Genomic DNA, 13,900 nt, shown 5'->3' on the forward strand with positions numbered 1-13,900 from the left:
ACGGGGTGATGCATGGGCTTCTTTAGCTGTAGTGTGTGGGCTTAGCTGCCCTTTGGATATGGGGATCTTACTTCCCCCATGAAAGATCAAACTCACGTCCCCTGTATTGGAAGGTGGATTCTTAACTACTAGACCACCAGAGAAGTCCTGATAAGTGTCCATTTTGATTGAGTGCAGCCATAAGTGTGATTTTGGGCCAATGAATTGTGGCAGAAGTGATGTAAGTAACTTCCAGATTTTTTCATATAAGACGTCTCCATGCTTCATCTGTGTTCTCTCCTTTCTCATCCACCAGCTAATAAATGTGCCATAAAACCTCCCTGCTGACCTGAAACATTAACTTGAGACTCTTTTGTGAGAGAGAAATACTTATTTTTGCTTTTAAAATCTATGTTTTTGAGTCTTCTGTTATAACAGTTTTAGCCTTTTATGCTACTATGACGTTGATGGATTTCTTCCCTTCCTTTTTTGACTTCAGATAATGAAGATTATACTAATCAAATTCCTTCCTTCATATCACACCATTTGCACTGGTCTAATAAAAATTTTGGAGAAGGCAATGGCAACCCACTCCAGTACTCTTGCCTGGAAAATCCCATGGATGGAGGAACCTGGTGGGCTGCAGTCCTTGGGGTCGCAAAGAGTCGGACATGACTGAGCGACTCCACTTTCACTTTTCACTTTCATGCATTGGAGAAGGAAATGGCAGCCCATTCCAGTGTTCTTGCCTGGAGAATCCTAGGGACAGCGGAGCCTGGTGGGCTGCCGTCTATGGGGTCTCACAGAGTCGGACACGACTGAAGTGACTTAGCAGCAGCAATAAAAATATTTTCCTCTTTTCTTTCTTCATTAATTTACTACTTTGTTTCTTTCATCTCTATTCCTCACTTCCATCTTCCTCCCAACAGGCAACTGTCCTGTTTGATGTATAGAGTCTTATTTATTTGAGTTTTTTAGAAATTACATTATTTTGTATGAATGATTTTTAATTTAATAAAGACACGGTGCTGTGGGTCTTATTCTGTTTTTTTTTTCCCACTCAGCAGTATTTTTTTTTAATGTTACAAGTTATTCTGGGTACATTTATTCTGTAGTTTCCAACTTTTGCTTAATGTACTAAAGTGTTCATCCACTCTAATTTACTTCATTTTCCTAGAAATAGATACTAGACTGCTTCCAACTCCTTACTACCTCAAACACTGAAATGATTGTCCTCTTATATGTCCCCTTATGGACTTGTGTAAGTAGTGTTCTGGAATATAAAAATGGAATTGCTAGGCCATAGGGCATATGTGTGGGCTTCCCTGGTGGCTCTGATGGTAAAGAATCTGCCTGCAATGCATGATATCCAGGTTCAGTCTCTGAGTCAGGAAGATCCCCTGGAGAAGGGAAAGGCTACCCACTCCAGTATTCTTGCCTGGAGAATTCCATGGACAGAGGAGCCTGGCGGGCAACAGTCCATGGGGTCACAAGAGTCAGAGATGACTGAATGACTAACACACACACACACACACACACACACACACACACACACACAGGGCATGTGTGTAGTTAATTTGATTAAATACTGTCAGATTACTTTTTGGAATAGCAGATACAGCCTAAAATCTAATTAGCTGCCTGTACGTGTAAGAGTTCCTATTACCCTTGCACCCTCACTAGCAACTGACATGTCCTAGCTTTTGAATTGCTAGCCAAATAGGTGTAAATGTACATGCATCCTCTGCTTTTTGAATGTTCACTTTTACAAAAGACTTAGGTTAGTACCTCTTTCTGCTAACAGAAAGAAATATGAAGAAGATTTTGCTTTTATGGAAAAATGGAGAAAAATGAAAACAGCAGTTCAGGGTTTGTTTTGCAGCTAACCATTGTAGAGACAGCGTGCACCCAGAACATCAAACTCTTTCTCCCGAAGCTACACTCAGCATCTCCCGAAACTTTGAAATGTATCTGTAAGCTTCTGTGTTTTACCTCATTTATTTTGTGCATCCGTTAGCAAGATGTGTCCTAAGGTGATTATTTCTACACTTTAGACCATTTCTGTTTACAAAACACTGTACTTTGGAAGAATGGGGAAAACCTGTATATATAATTGTATTTTAATGAACAATTATCTAATTAATGATGAGTTTGAACATCTTTTCATGTATTTTTAAGCATTTTGGTTTCCCTCTTCTCTTAGGTATGTATACATGTGTGCTAAGTCACTTTAGTCACATACTACTCTTTGCGACCCTATGGACAGTAGCCCGCCAGGCTCCTCTGTCCATGGGATTCTCCAGGCAAGAATACTGCAGTGGGTTGCCATGCCCTCCTCCAGGGGATCTTCCCAACCCAGGGATAGATCCTGTGTCTCTTATGTCTCCTCCAATGGCGGGTGGGTTTTTTACTCCTGAGCCACTGGGGAAGCCTTCTCTAGGTATAATTTTCATGTATTTTACCAATTTACAATGGTGTGTTCCTGTCTTTTTCTTTTGGTACAAGAGTACTTTGCATATGCTAGATAGTAATCCTTTGTTAGTTTAAGATATTGCAAATATCTTTTTTCTGTCATCTTTTAACTTTGTTCATGGTGCCCTTTATTGAATAGAAATTCTTATTTTATGTAATAAAATATTACATAAATATTTAAATATTACATAAATGTGTATGTTTGTAATATTTATGTAATATTTAAAATTAAATATTAAACTTTTTTTGCCTTCTGGTATGTATTTCTGAAGTTTTGTTTAAGAAATTATTATCCATTTCAGCTGAAGCTGAAACTCCAGTACTTTGGCCCCCTAATGTGAAGAACTGACTCCTTGGAAAAGACCCTGATGCTGGGAAAGATTGAAGGCGGGAGGAGAAGGGGACGACAGAGGATGAGATGGTTGGAAGGCATCGCTGACTTGATGGACCTGAGTTTGAGCAAGCTCTGGGAGTTGGTGATGGACAGGGAATCCTGGTGTGCTGCAGTCCATGGGGTCGCAAAGAGTTGGACACGACTGAGAGACTGAACTGATCCCATTCTCTGCCACAGAGATATTCTCTTATCTTAACTTTGTAATTTTAACTTTATATTTTGAAACAATTATAGATTTACAGGAAGTTGTAAGGATAATACAGAGAATTCTTCCGTTTTCTTCATAGTTTTCCCCAATCTGATATCAAATTTAGAAAACTGACACTAGTACAATGTTTATATATAGTTCTATGCCATTTTCTCTCACCATTGCAACCAAGATTCGAAACTATTCTGTCACCACAAAGATCTCCTTTGTATTTTCTTTCTAGTCACACACACACTCCCCCTCACCATCCCTTACTCCCTATTCTCCATTTCTATTGTTTTTTATTTCAAGAATGTTATATAAATTGAATCATACAGTATGTGAGGGTTTTTTTTTTTTCAAAGATTGGCTCCCCGTCCTCCACTCAGTATAATCCTCTTGAGATCCACTCAAGTTGTTGTGTGTATTAATAATAGTTCATTCCTTTTATAGCCAAGTAGTATTCCATGGTATGGATGTATCATGGTTTGTTTAACTATTCATGTATTTTTTTTTATCTTTAATAATGCCTCTGTCTTAAAACCTATTTTGTATTATAAATTAATTTGGCTATTAATTTCCTTTTGGTTAGTGTTTACATAGTATATTTTTCTAACTTTTACTTTCAAAGTTTCTGCATGCTTATTCTTTATCATGTATATTGGGGGGTTTCTAAAAATCAGACAAAATCTTTAAGCTAGTAAGTTTAGCCCATTTTTACCTATTATTTTTATTAATACGTGTGAACTACATGCTTTCTCTCTCTCTCTCTCTTTTTTTTGTAACTTTTTTGAGGTTTCACTTTTCTCATTTCTCATCTTCTTTGGATTAAATCATCCTTAGTGCATTTTTCCCTTTAATGCAGTAGACATTTTATGCTATCTATTATTTTAGTGGTCACTCTTCCAATTTTATCATTCATATCTAACTTCAGTCTAGAGTTAATCAATTATATTAAGAATAGGTGGGGGAAAAAAAGAATAGGTGAGAGTCCCAATTGTGATTAATTTGGACTGACATAAACTTCTTGGACATACTCAAAATCTGTAAAATCTACAATTCTTTTCTTTTTTGTTCTGATAATGCAGTATCATCCTCAGACCTAGGGTGTTTTCATATTTGAAAGTATGAGTCTCAGTGAAGGCATGAGACAAATTGCTATTTATTTTCCTTATAAGTAGGGCACAGAGCTAACTATTTTTAAAAGGCCCAGAAAGGCTCAGAATTTCCCAGATCACCTACTCAAACTACCAGTTTTCCCCGTTTTACTAAAGAAATTTGATAAATGGTACATTCAACTGATATAACAATTAAGTAAAGAAAAAGGCCAATTTCTAACTCATTCTTCAAGTTGTCTCTGTCTGACAGCTTTAAATGGAGAAAGATTCATGCAGTAGGATTTTGTAATTGCTCTATTTTATCTTTTGCATTGAATTAGGTATTCCACAATTTAGTCTATTCATTGTTTTCACTGGAATTTGCTCATTGATTTTAGAAACAACCATCTGATCCCACTCAAATCCTCTTCTCCATGGTTCTTGTCACCTAGAATGTATTGTCAGAGGGAAAGGACTCTCAGTTAATTGTAGGCTATTAGTTTTCAATGCCAGGTTGTGGAACAAATCCTTATTTGCCTTTTGCCCACCTCAGCCCAAATAACTCATGCTTTCTTGAGGCTCTGTTGCTTACTAACCCACTTCTGTTCTTACTCTTTGTCTGTAGACTTTTGTTTAAGCACAAGAAATGAATTTAAGGAAAGATGCTGTGATATATCTTACAAGTAATGGGAAAATTGAATACCTGGCCTGATAAATGATGAAAACAAGTGCAACTCAGGGACTCCAAGAGCAGGAGTTTGTATCACTTCATCCTTGTGCTCTACCACTAAAATGACAGCCCTGTATTCTCAATTTTTGCATTTGTCAGTTCATATTCTTTAAAAATAATAAAAAAGACCATGAAAACTTATTGATCCAATTGATTTCCCAGACCAATAAGTTAAAGCAAGGAAGGTAAGACTTTTCAATGCAAATTTGGTTGTGAGAATTGCTCCCACTTCAACGATGCCCTGGACACACAGTGTCAAAGGTAAAAACTATAGTATGACAGAATGTCTAGGAATGTTTCAACAATTGTACTTCAGTAGTAATAGAACACTATGTAGCTGCTGCTCAATTCCTGGTGCCTACTGTCATAATTTTACCAGGGTAAGTCTTTCCAAAGAGCTACCTTTTTAAGTCTCAGCACCACCTGGACTATGCTGCTGATCATTCTCATGTGATGTGACCTAAGACACAAAAACTCAGACTTTAGGAAATGAAATATTTGCCTATTGTGTGATTCTTAGCTCATTCATAAGTCCCGTCTACATGTCTCTGCATGGGAATAGGTTCCATCTGAAGGCAGTGGAAATTTCCACTGCTAATCAGAGCAAAGGAAGCTGGTTGGATTACCCTCATAGCTGGGATCAAGCCAAGAGACATTAATACATCCATCTTCAGTATATAAACTCAGATACCATCTCTACTTCATGGAGAAGACGTTACTATTCCAGGACTGACAACTTTTCAGATTCTCCTTATTAATGGTTCTAACAATCTGGAATCTAGCCTCACCCAAGGTCATGTCATTACCAGAGCAATGATATTGTTTTATTACATGACCACAGGTTTGATGTCATATGGGTTACAATGGTCACAGTAAAACTGAGTAAGACCAACATTAGACCCAGTGTCCTCCATCATTTCTCTCCTAAAAGGAGAAAAAGAAAAAAGGCTTTCACATTCATTGTTATCACTACTGATCTCTTCAAAAAAGTCCTTAAGTATTATGAGCTGTCAAGCCTATGGCTGTGGATACAAGCTTTCCAAAATTCTAATTTTGCTTGAAAGTTCAAATTTTATTGTTGGTGGCAAATATCATCAACTGTTTTCCTTGAAGTTTCACTTCATTCACTTTCAAGAAAATGTCTACCCAATATCCAAGTCTGAAAAACCACAGTCTTTCTGCCAGTCATCCTTTCAAGTGAAAATGGTGTTCCACATCAAAAGCAGCTAATTCAGGCACAATTCAAATGATTGTGTAAACATTTTCCTTTGAGACAACCATTGTATTAAGCTATGCAGCAGAAGTGCTTTTTGCATCCTTCGATTACACAGAATTTTTAAAAGATATGCACTCAAGCATCAAGATTTAATTAAAAATATAATTTTATTATAAATAGGGCTCCAGTAAAGACATTTTAAAATGAAACTGGATCACAAGAATTTGTTGAGTGTGTGGCTACAAAGAAATTAATCACTACTAGTACAGTTTGGAGACACTGCCTTGATCTATGCTGAGGCACCAGAAATTTAACCCACCATTGCTTTGTTTTGAAAATAATTTTGATCTTACAGTTCCAGGGACCTGTAGTGGTCTGTGAACTACACATTAAGAACCACTGATGTACAATGATTCCAATTCTGTGTAAAAATACATTGTGATGACATAATAAACATCAACATTCAGAAAACTAAGATCATGGCATCTGGTCCCATCACTTCATGGCAAAGATGGGGAAATAATGGAAACAGTGACAGACTTTACTTTCTTGGGCTCCAAAATCACTGCAGATGGTGACTGCAGCCATGAAATTAAAAGACCCTTGCTCCTTGAAAGAAAAGTTTTGATAACCTAAGCAGCATATTAAAAAGCAGAGACACTATGCCAACAAAGGTCTGTCTAGTCAAGCCTATGGTTTTTCCAGTAGTCATGTATGGATGTGAGTTGGACTATAAAGAAAGCTGAGTGCCGAAGAATTGATGCTTTTGAACTGTGGTGTTGGAGAAGACTCTTGAGAGTCCCTTGGACTGCAAGGAGATCCAACCAGTCCATCCTAAAGGAAATCAGTCCTGAATATTCACTGAAAGAACTGATGCTGAAGCTGAAACTCTAATACTTTGGCCACCTGATGCGAAGAACTTACTTCTTGGAAAAGACCCTGATGCCGGGAAAGATTGAAGGCGGGAGAAGGGGACGGCAGAGGATGAGATGGTTGGATGGCATCACCGACTCAATGGACATGAGTTTGAGCAAGCTCGGGGAATTGGTGATGGACAGGGAGGCCTGGCATGCTGCAGTCCACAGGGTCACAAAGAGTCAGATACAACTGAGCGACTGAACTGAACTGAACTGAAAGAATCTTCACTGACTTTTTTGACTGATGCCACAGACTTACATATGGTGAATGTCTTTTCATGACAATAATATAAAATTACATCGCAGTTTTAATAATAGTTGTATAATATTTTACTGTGTGGACATACTCTTGCATAATATTTTATGTGTGGACATACCTATTGTTTAGTCAATCCCATGGTGCTAGCCATTTAAGTTGCTTCTATTTTTTCTTAGAAACATTGGTCAACTGTGTATAATTGATATTTCTCTGCACACAATTATTTATTTCTCTAGGGAAAAAAAAATCCTACAAGTACAATGCTCCACCGAAAGGCAGGTACATCTTTAGAGCTTCTTATATAGATTACCAAATTGCCATCTAGATAAGTTGTACCAATATATATGCCAACTTGTCCATTTTCTATGTGCTCCCCCTCCCAGGAGTCCCTATCTCTATTTCTGCCACAGCCTACCATACACTTGCTCCAAAATGAAGATTTCATGAGAGGTGTCAGGAAAGCAGGCTGGGTTTGGAAAAATCTCTGCGACTTCTCCCATTTTCTTCTTTCATAGCTTCACTGGGCCAGGGAGTAGAGGAAGGAAGATCTTCCTGCTCTTAAGTCAACTCAGGGGTGGGGGTGGAGTTCCTATAAAGGCCTCACCACTTCCTCTCTTCTAAAAGAAGATTGATCTAAACCTCTAACTTGAGAGGAGTGGGGAAATCACTCTTTGCACACAAGATTCTTTTTGTCACACTTCTCTTTCACATCATTATAAACGGTAACTCAAACAAACAAACCAAAGAAAGAAAGAAATGGTAACTCATTCTGACATTACTTGATTGCCAGAATTGCCCAAGAAAGAGGGCTTTCTTTGTCAGACCCTGCACAAGATCATACAATCCTTTCTCTCTGTCAACCTAGAGACAAGACAGCAGATTTTGGTAATTTTTTGAAAAGCACCTCTTATCATTTCCTAACCTTTCCAATAGTCACCACCCTATTTCACTCCTTATCATCTTATGCTTGGTTTGTCATACATGCTTGCATGCTGAGTCACTTCAATAGTGTCCAACTCTGTGCAGCCCTACGGACCATAGCTTGTCAGGTTCCTCTATCCATTGGATGCTCCAGGCAAGAATACTGGAGCGAGTTGCCATGCCCCCTTCCAGAGGATCTTCCCAACCCAGGGATCAAACCTGCATCTCTTATGTCTCCTGCATTGGCAGGCAGGTTCTTTACCATTAGCACCGCCTGGGAAGCCCCCTGGTCTTATCATAACTTCTTAACAAATGTCTCCACACCTAACGCCATCCCAGCTCCAGCCCATTTTGCACATTGCCCCATTATTTTTCCTTTTGCCAAAAGTGTCCAGTAACTCCCAGAAAACGACAGGATCATATTTCAATATTCCAGCTTTCAGTTCAGGATCTTCCCCAAACTTTTCACACCCTAAATTTCCACCTTAGTCTCTCATCACTTCTCTTCCCACAGTTTCCATTCCAGGCAAACTGGTTAACTTCCTGTCACTGGAACAAATTTGCATGTCTTTCTTCAAGCCTTTTCCCCTCCTGGAATGCCCTTCTATGTTTTCTCATGTTGCCCTTTGGGGCCCACCTTAAGTGTGCCCTTCCTCCTTGAAGCTTCCTACCAACCTCTGCTTTGTTTAAACAGATAGCATATATTTGACAATAAGCATATGCCCAAGTACTGTTAGTAATCCTTTTGTATTTGTGTACCTTACCTCTCCAGCTAGATTTTATTTTTTATAATTGAGTCCATTTTAATGAAAGAAAAATATTTTTAGACATGAGTAAGTCTGGATAAAAAATGCATTTAGTTCATCTAAGTAGTGGTTGGCATCATAATTAAAAAAAATTTGATACCCCTAATGCTAATTTAAGAGATGTTTTAAACATCTGAAATTATGAAAAATTCCAGCTAGATTTTATATTCAAGCAAGAAAACCATTCTTTTAATCGACTGAAACATACAATTTTATTAATGATACACAAATGAAGTCTTTGGTGAATAAATTCAAGTCAAAACAGATGATAGAAGTATAGGCTATTCATGATGGACAGGTTCACTGTCAGTTCACATAGAGGAATCAGTAAAAATATTTCTATTCAAGCAGCACGATTAAAGTCACAGATGTATTTTTAGGACAAGAGGACTGTTTATTTGGTATTCATAAAATGGTTCAGCTTAGGCTGGAGATAGTCACAGATAACATCACTCTGATTGATACATTATTCAAAACTGGCAGCTGAAAGGATCCCTATACTATATGAGAGGGTGGAAAAGCAGTAACTTTCAATTTTCATTGCTCTCAGACTGCAAAACCTGACATTTCTTCAAGTTTTCGAGAGCACATAGACAATCAGAATTTGTCCACTAGTTTTATAACTTTCACTTTCACCAAGAGGTCATGGTGATCTGCTAAGGCTCGAATTTTCTTAACGCACACTCCAGATGCAGTACACAAGTAAAAAAGGGAGCCTTTATTGAATTCTCTGTAGTTGAATACTTCTGCCCTGAGATTGTCATAGATGATCTCAAATAGAGTCAGGGCATTAATAAGAATTTCTGATTCCACATAAGAATTGTAGAGGGAACTAAATGATGATGGCACTTGGGTACTGAGTAGTTTTTTTAACATATCTGGATTTTCAGCAAAATTCGAAAGTATTTTCAAAATCTCAACCTTGATTTTTCCACCTCCCTGAGATAACAAACGGAAAAAGTTTGCAATAGAATTGACAAGCAGGTGCTGGTAGTCATTAGTAATAGTCATGTTTGTTAAAAATTTTAATCCAACTACCTGTACTGCTGAGTTCAGGTTAGAGGCCATGATGTCATCCATCACTTTATTCATGTATATCTGAAGCCGGCCCTGATTTTCATAATTCTCACTCAGGTTATTCATGGCCATTAAGGCTTTTTCCTTAATGTGAGGATCGGTTTTGTTGATCATGTTGGCAATAATTGGGAGGCCTCCCAACTTGCGAATTGTGTCTTGGTTGCATGAATAATTGGCATTATTGCTCAGAGTGAGCAAAGCTACCTGTTGGATGAAAGGGTCATCTGACTTCTGAAGCAAAGCAAGGACTTTCCTGAGATCTCGGACACCCAGAATCTCATCAATTTCATAAGGAAAGGGGCGCTTCTGCATGGGAACAGATCTCCTCCCTTTCCCTTTCTGCTGGGTCTCAGGCTCAGAGTCTGATTCCGATTCTGTGTCTGTCCATCCAGACTCTCCTTCCTCAGAATCAGGAACCTCTGCCAGGAATGCCTGGCCCCCATTAGCAGACGCTGCCGCGGCTGCCGCAGCCCCATCTCCAGGCCGGAAGCCCAGCCCCAGTTCATCTACTTCAACCTTATTTTTCTTGCCCTTGCCCTTGCCTCCAGTCCGGGACCTGGTTACACCCTTAGCTCCACCTTTGGGTACAGCTCCAGTAGCTGACCCGGCCTTAGGTATAGCCCCAGTATGAGCCCCGGGGGTTGCTTTCTTAGGTGCTGCCGCTGTTCTAGAGGACCCTGAAGGCCCAGGAGCCTCTGCAGCCCCAGAAGGCGCTGCTACCCCTAAAGTCGCTGCTGCCCCAGTAGGCATTGCTGGTATGGAAGCCTCCACTGCCTCTGTAGGTTGTGATGCCTCAGTAAGAACTGGCACCCCATGAGGCACCACTGGTGCCCTGGGAGCCTCTGCTGTGCCAGGGGCTTCTGCTAATTTAGGAGCCCCAACCATTGCAGGAGCCTTTGCAGCTGAGGGAGCCATTGCCTCCCAGAGAGACGGTGCCACTGCAGAAGCCACCGTGGCTTCTGATTCAGCTTTGGGCCCCACCTGAGCCCCTTCTGTCTCCTGGGCCTTATTTCCTGCCCCACTCTGGGTCTCGGCACTGGATGCAGCTGGGACCACTGCTTCAGCTCGAGCAGTGTCCAGAGCAAAGGATTCATCCTGAGCCCTTTCCTCTGCCCCAGTGCGGACTGGGGCTGGAGGACTGAATCCTGGCCCAAGGTCAATTGTGAATCCAGCCCTTAGTCCAGCTCTAGCCCTGGTTCCAGTCTCAGCCATAGCCCTGGTCCTGGGTTTAGCCAGTCTCTTCTTCATCATATGGTTTCTTCCCCTGGCATATTTGTAGACACAGTACCAGGCACTGGCCCCAATGACTATCCCAGCAGCTACGCAACCAGCATCCCGAACGCGGCTCATGATGCAGCTGGAGTTAATTCTCTGATCCAGACGTGCCCAAGCGGGGTGCGTGCAAGTCCAGGTGAGGAGCTTCAGCTCAGGCTCGAAATTCTGATGAGGCTGTAATCAAAGCAGGACCTGGGGGTGAAGGATAAAAATGAGGCTTAGGGCTGGCTCACTTCATGCCTAGCCAGGCCTACTTATAGAAGAGTCTGGGGACATAATGCTTCTTGGGTGGGCCAGTACCCAGATATAGGTGTCCAGGCCTCTGTGTGCTGCTTCAGGTCCCTGGTTGTCTGACGTTTTCTCCATCTTTATCCCTAGCCCACCCTGCCCAATATCAACACACCTAATTTCCCAGCACCTAAATGGGGGATGAGAGGCCAAACAGACTTCAGGAAAGTTGGTAGAGAGCCAGAAGGAACCCTAGATTCTTCTCCGATTCCCTCACCCACACCCCAAATATTCCCAGGTGATGCCCATACACTTACCAACTTGCTGGGAGAGCAAGAGCAATTTGCTCTTTTCCACCAGGCTTACAGTTGTGTAGGGCCCAAAAGGCAGAGAGACCTGTGGAAAGATCCCAGAAAAGGGGTTTTGGGCACCTTTGTAGATGGATTCTCTTCTTCTCTTGATTTGAACCCCTGTGAGTAAGTTTCTCCCTCCCAGGGCTCCTCTTTCCTACCATATCTCTTCCTCCTCAAACCCTGATTTAAGAAGGCAAATGCGACACCCCTTTGGCTTCACCAAAAAGAACACATCCAGGGCAAGTGTTTCTTGTAAAGTGGGAGAAGATGAGGGAAGAGAAACCTCTGGCCCCAATTTCTGCTCTGGTTTCTGCCGCATCCATACAAGGGGTTCCCAGACAGTTCCCAGCCCCCCTCACACTGACCTCCAATGATTCAGGGCTGTTTCTCTTTCCCTCAGTTCAGTTACAGCTTCATCCTAAAGACAGACTGAAGAGCAGAAATACAGACAGCAAAACGTTGGAGACTGAGAGCCTGGAGGATAGAACTGACTCAAAACAAGAGTCCCCAGTTGCTTTTTAGCATTCACAAACCAGAATGACAAAGGGCTTCCACCTCTCAACTCCCTCAACTCTTCTCATCCCTCCCCTCCCACCCTAAACCCCGCCCCTGCGCAGACTCCCCAGGCACTCAACCCCTCCTTCCCTTCGCCCCGCCCCCGCCCGCCATTTCTCCCAGGCGGCCACACCCCTTCTCCTGCACCGAAACAGGAGGGGGCGGGGCGAGGGTGCCGCGGAGGCTGGTTGGGTCGCTGGACTAAGGGTTATGGCCAAACAATCTAGCATCTCCCTCGTATGACCACCCATCCTTCATGCTCCAGCCCCCAGGCCTGGCATCAGCCAGCAACTGGACCCCAGTGTTTGCCCTTTCGGTTTGAGGGTCGTGATTCTCCACTGTTTCTCTGCTCTGGGCTCCGCTTCCCACCCCCCCATCGCAAACCCCTGTTAACCGCCATTTCTCCCGCCAGCGTACCCGAACTCCTTTTTCAGGACTGAAAAAATAGGAGTGAAGGGCTGTATGGGCCAGTGATGTCTGTAAAGCAGCCTAGGACTTAGCACAGCGGTTTCTCTCAGGGTCTTCCTGTAAAGCCCAGAGCCAACCCGCCATCTCCCCTACAAATGCTGTCACACCCATTTCCTAGCACCCCAAAGGACTGGGGGCCGGCCGGGGAGGAGGGGGTGGGGGCAGTGGTCGAGGGAGGTATCTGAAAAGTGAGAGTGGGAGTGAGTAAGCCGGATTGTTTACTAATTGCGTGCCCCTCGGATCACCCTTTCCCCAACCTCCCCACTGGCCTTATATGCGCTGCCACGTTTATTTCTCTTCCCTCCTCCTCTCAAAACTGTATGGGATGTGGGGTGCGGGGCCTGAGTGTCAGAAACAAAACCAGAAAAACACTGGCTGAGAGAGGAAGTGAGCGGATTCTCTGCAAGTATGTCTGCGTCTTTATGTTCCCCCCTCCCCCGCTCCCCGCCGCCCACCAAAATGAGCTGCGACTAAGCGCGGGGGTCTGGAGAGTCGGCCAGGGGCGGGCGAGGTGGAGATACCCGCGGCCTCAGACTCCCGCATCTCTGTGCTACCCCCTATTCAGGGGTGCCGGGTCATGGCCACCCTCACACCCACCTGCCCGGATCTGGGGGGATTTTCTCCTCCTCCTCCGCGCCTGGGTTAAACGCACGGCAGTGCACAGCGCAATAGAGTTGGTACCCAGAGGAGAACGGAGGACGGCGGTCAGAGCTTTAAGTATCTTTGCTAACGTCAGCTCCTGGTCACGTGAGGGCTGCATCGCCAGTAAGCTTGGGGCCCCAATTTCCACTCCCACCAAGAGCAGGAGCCCCTCCTTTACCCCCACTAGCACCTCATCCTACCCCATCAGGTAGTGTCACTCTTTTTTTTTTTTGGTCTTTACCACAAGTAGCCTGTTCTCCCTGTGTTAGAATTTTGCCTTTCTCTGGTTACCGGAGAGGGGATGGCATCTTCTTGGAGGGCTAT

At 42.5% G+C, this 13,900-nt stretch overlaps 1 protein-coding gene across 2 annotated transcripts; it reads right to left on the reverse strand.

The window, feature by feature from the left end:
* Positions 1-9,351: 9,351 nt before the first annotated feature.
* ARMCX2 (armadillo repeat containing X-linked 2) lies at positions 9,352-13,666 on the reverse strand. Of its 2 annotated transcripts, XM_061136382.1 has the most exons (4): positions 13,532-13,666; positions 12,277-12,340; positions 11,876-11,954; positions 9,352-11,522 (listed from the first exon to the last, which is right to left on the reverse strand). In XM_061136382.1, exon 4 carries the CDS (start codon positions 11,403-11,405, stop codon positions 9,576-9,578), a length of 1,830 nt encoding a protein of 609 aa, XP_060992365.1. In that variant the 5' UTR covers positions 11,406-11,522; positions 11,876-11,954; positions 12,277-12,340; positions 13,532-13,666; the 3' UTR covers positions 9,352-9,575. The 2 variants fall into 2 exon arrangements, with proteins under 2 accessions (XP_060992365.1, XP_060992366.1); XM_061136383.1 differs by lacking the exon at positions 12,277-12,340 and having other exon boundaries at positions 13,532-13,630.
* Positions 13,667-13,900: the final 234 nt, after the last annotated feature.

Source organism: Dama dama, chromosome X, assembly GCF_033118175.1.
Source record: "Dama dama isolate Ldn47 chromosome X, ASM3311817v1, whole genome shotgun sequence".
Lineage (NCBI taxonomy): Eukaryota > Metazoa > Chordata > Mammalia > Artiodactyla > Cervidae > Dama > Dama dama.

Excerpts from the sequence above, each read along its gene's own strand:
- ARMCX2 (XM_061136382.1), bottom strand. The coding sequence starts at position 11,405 with ATGAGCCGCGTTCGGGATGCTGGTTGCGTAGCTGCTGGGATAGTCATT.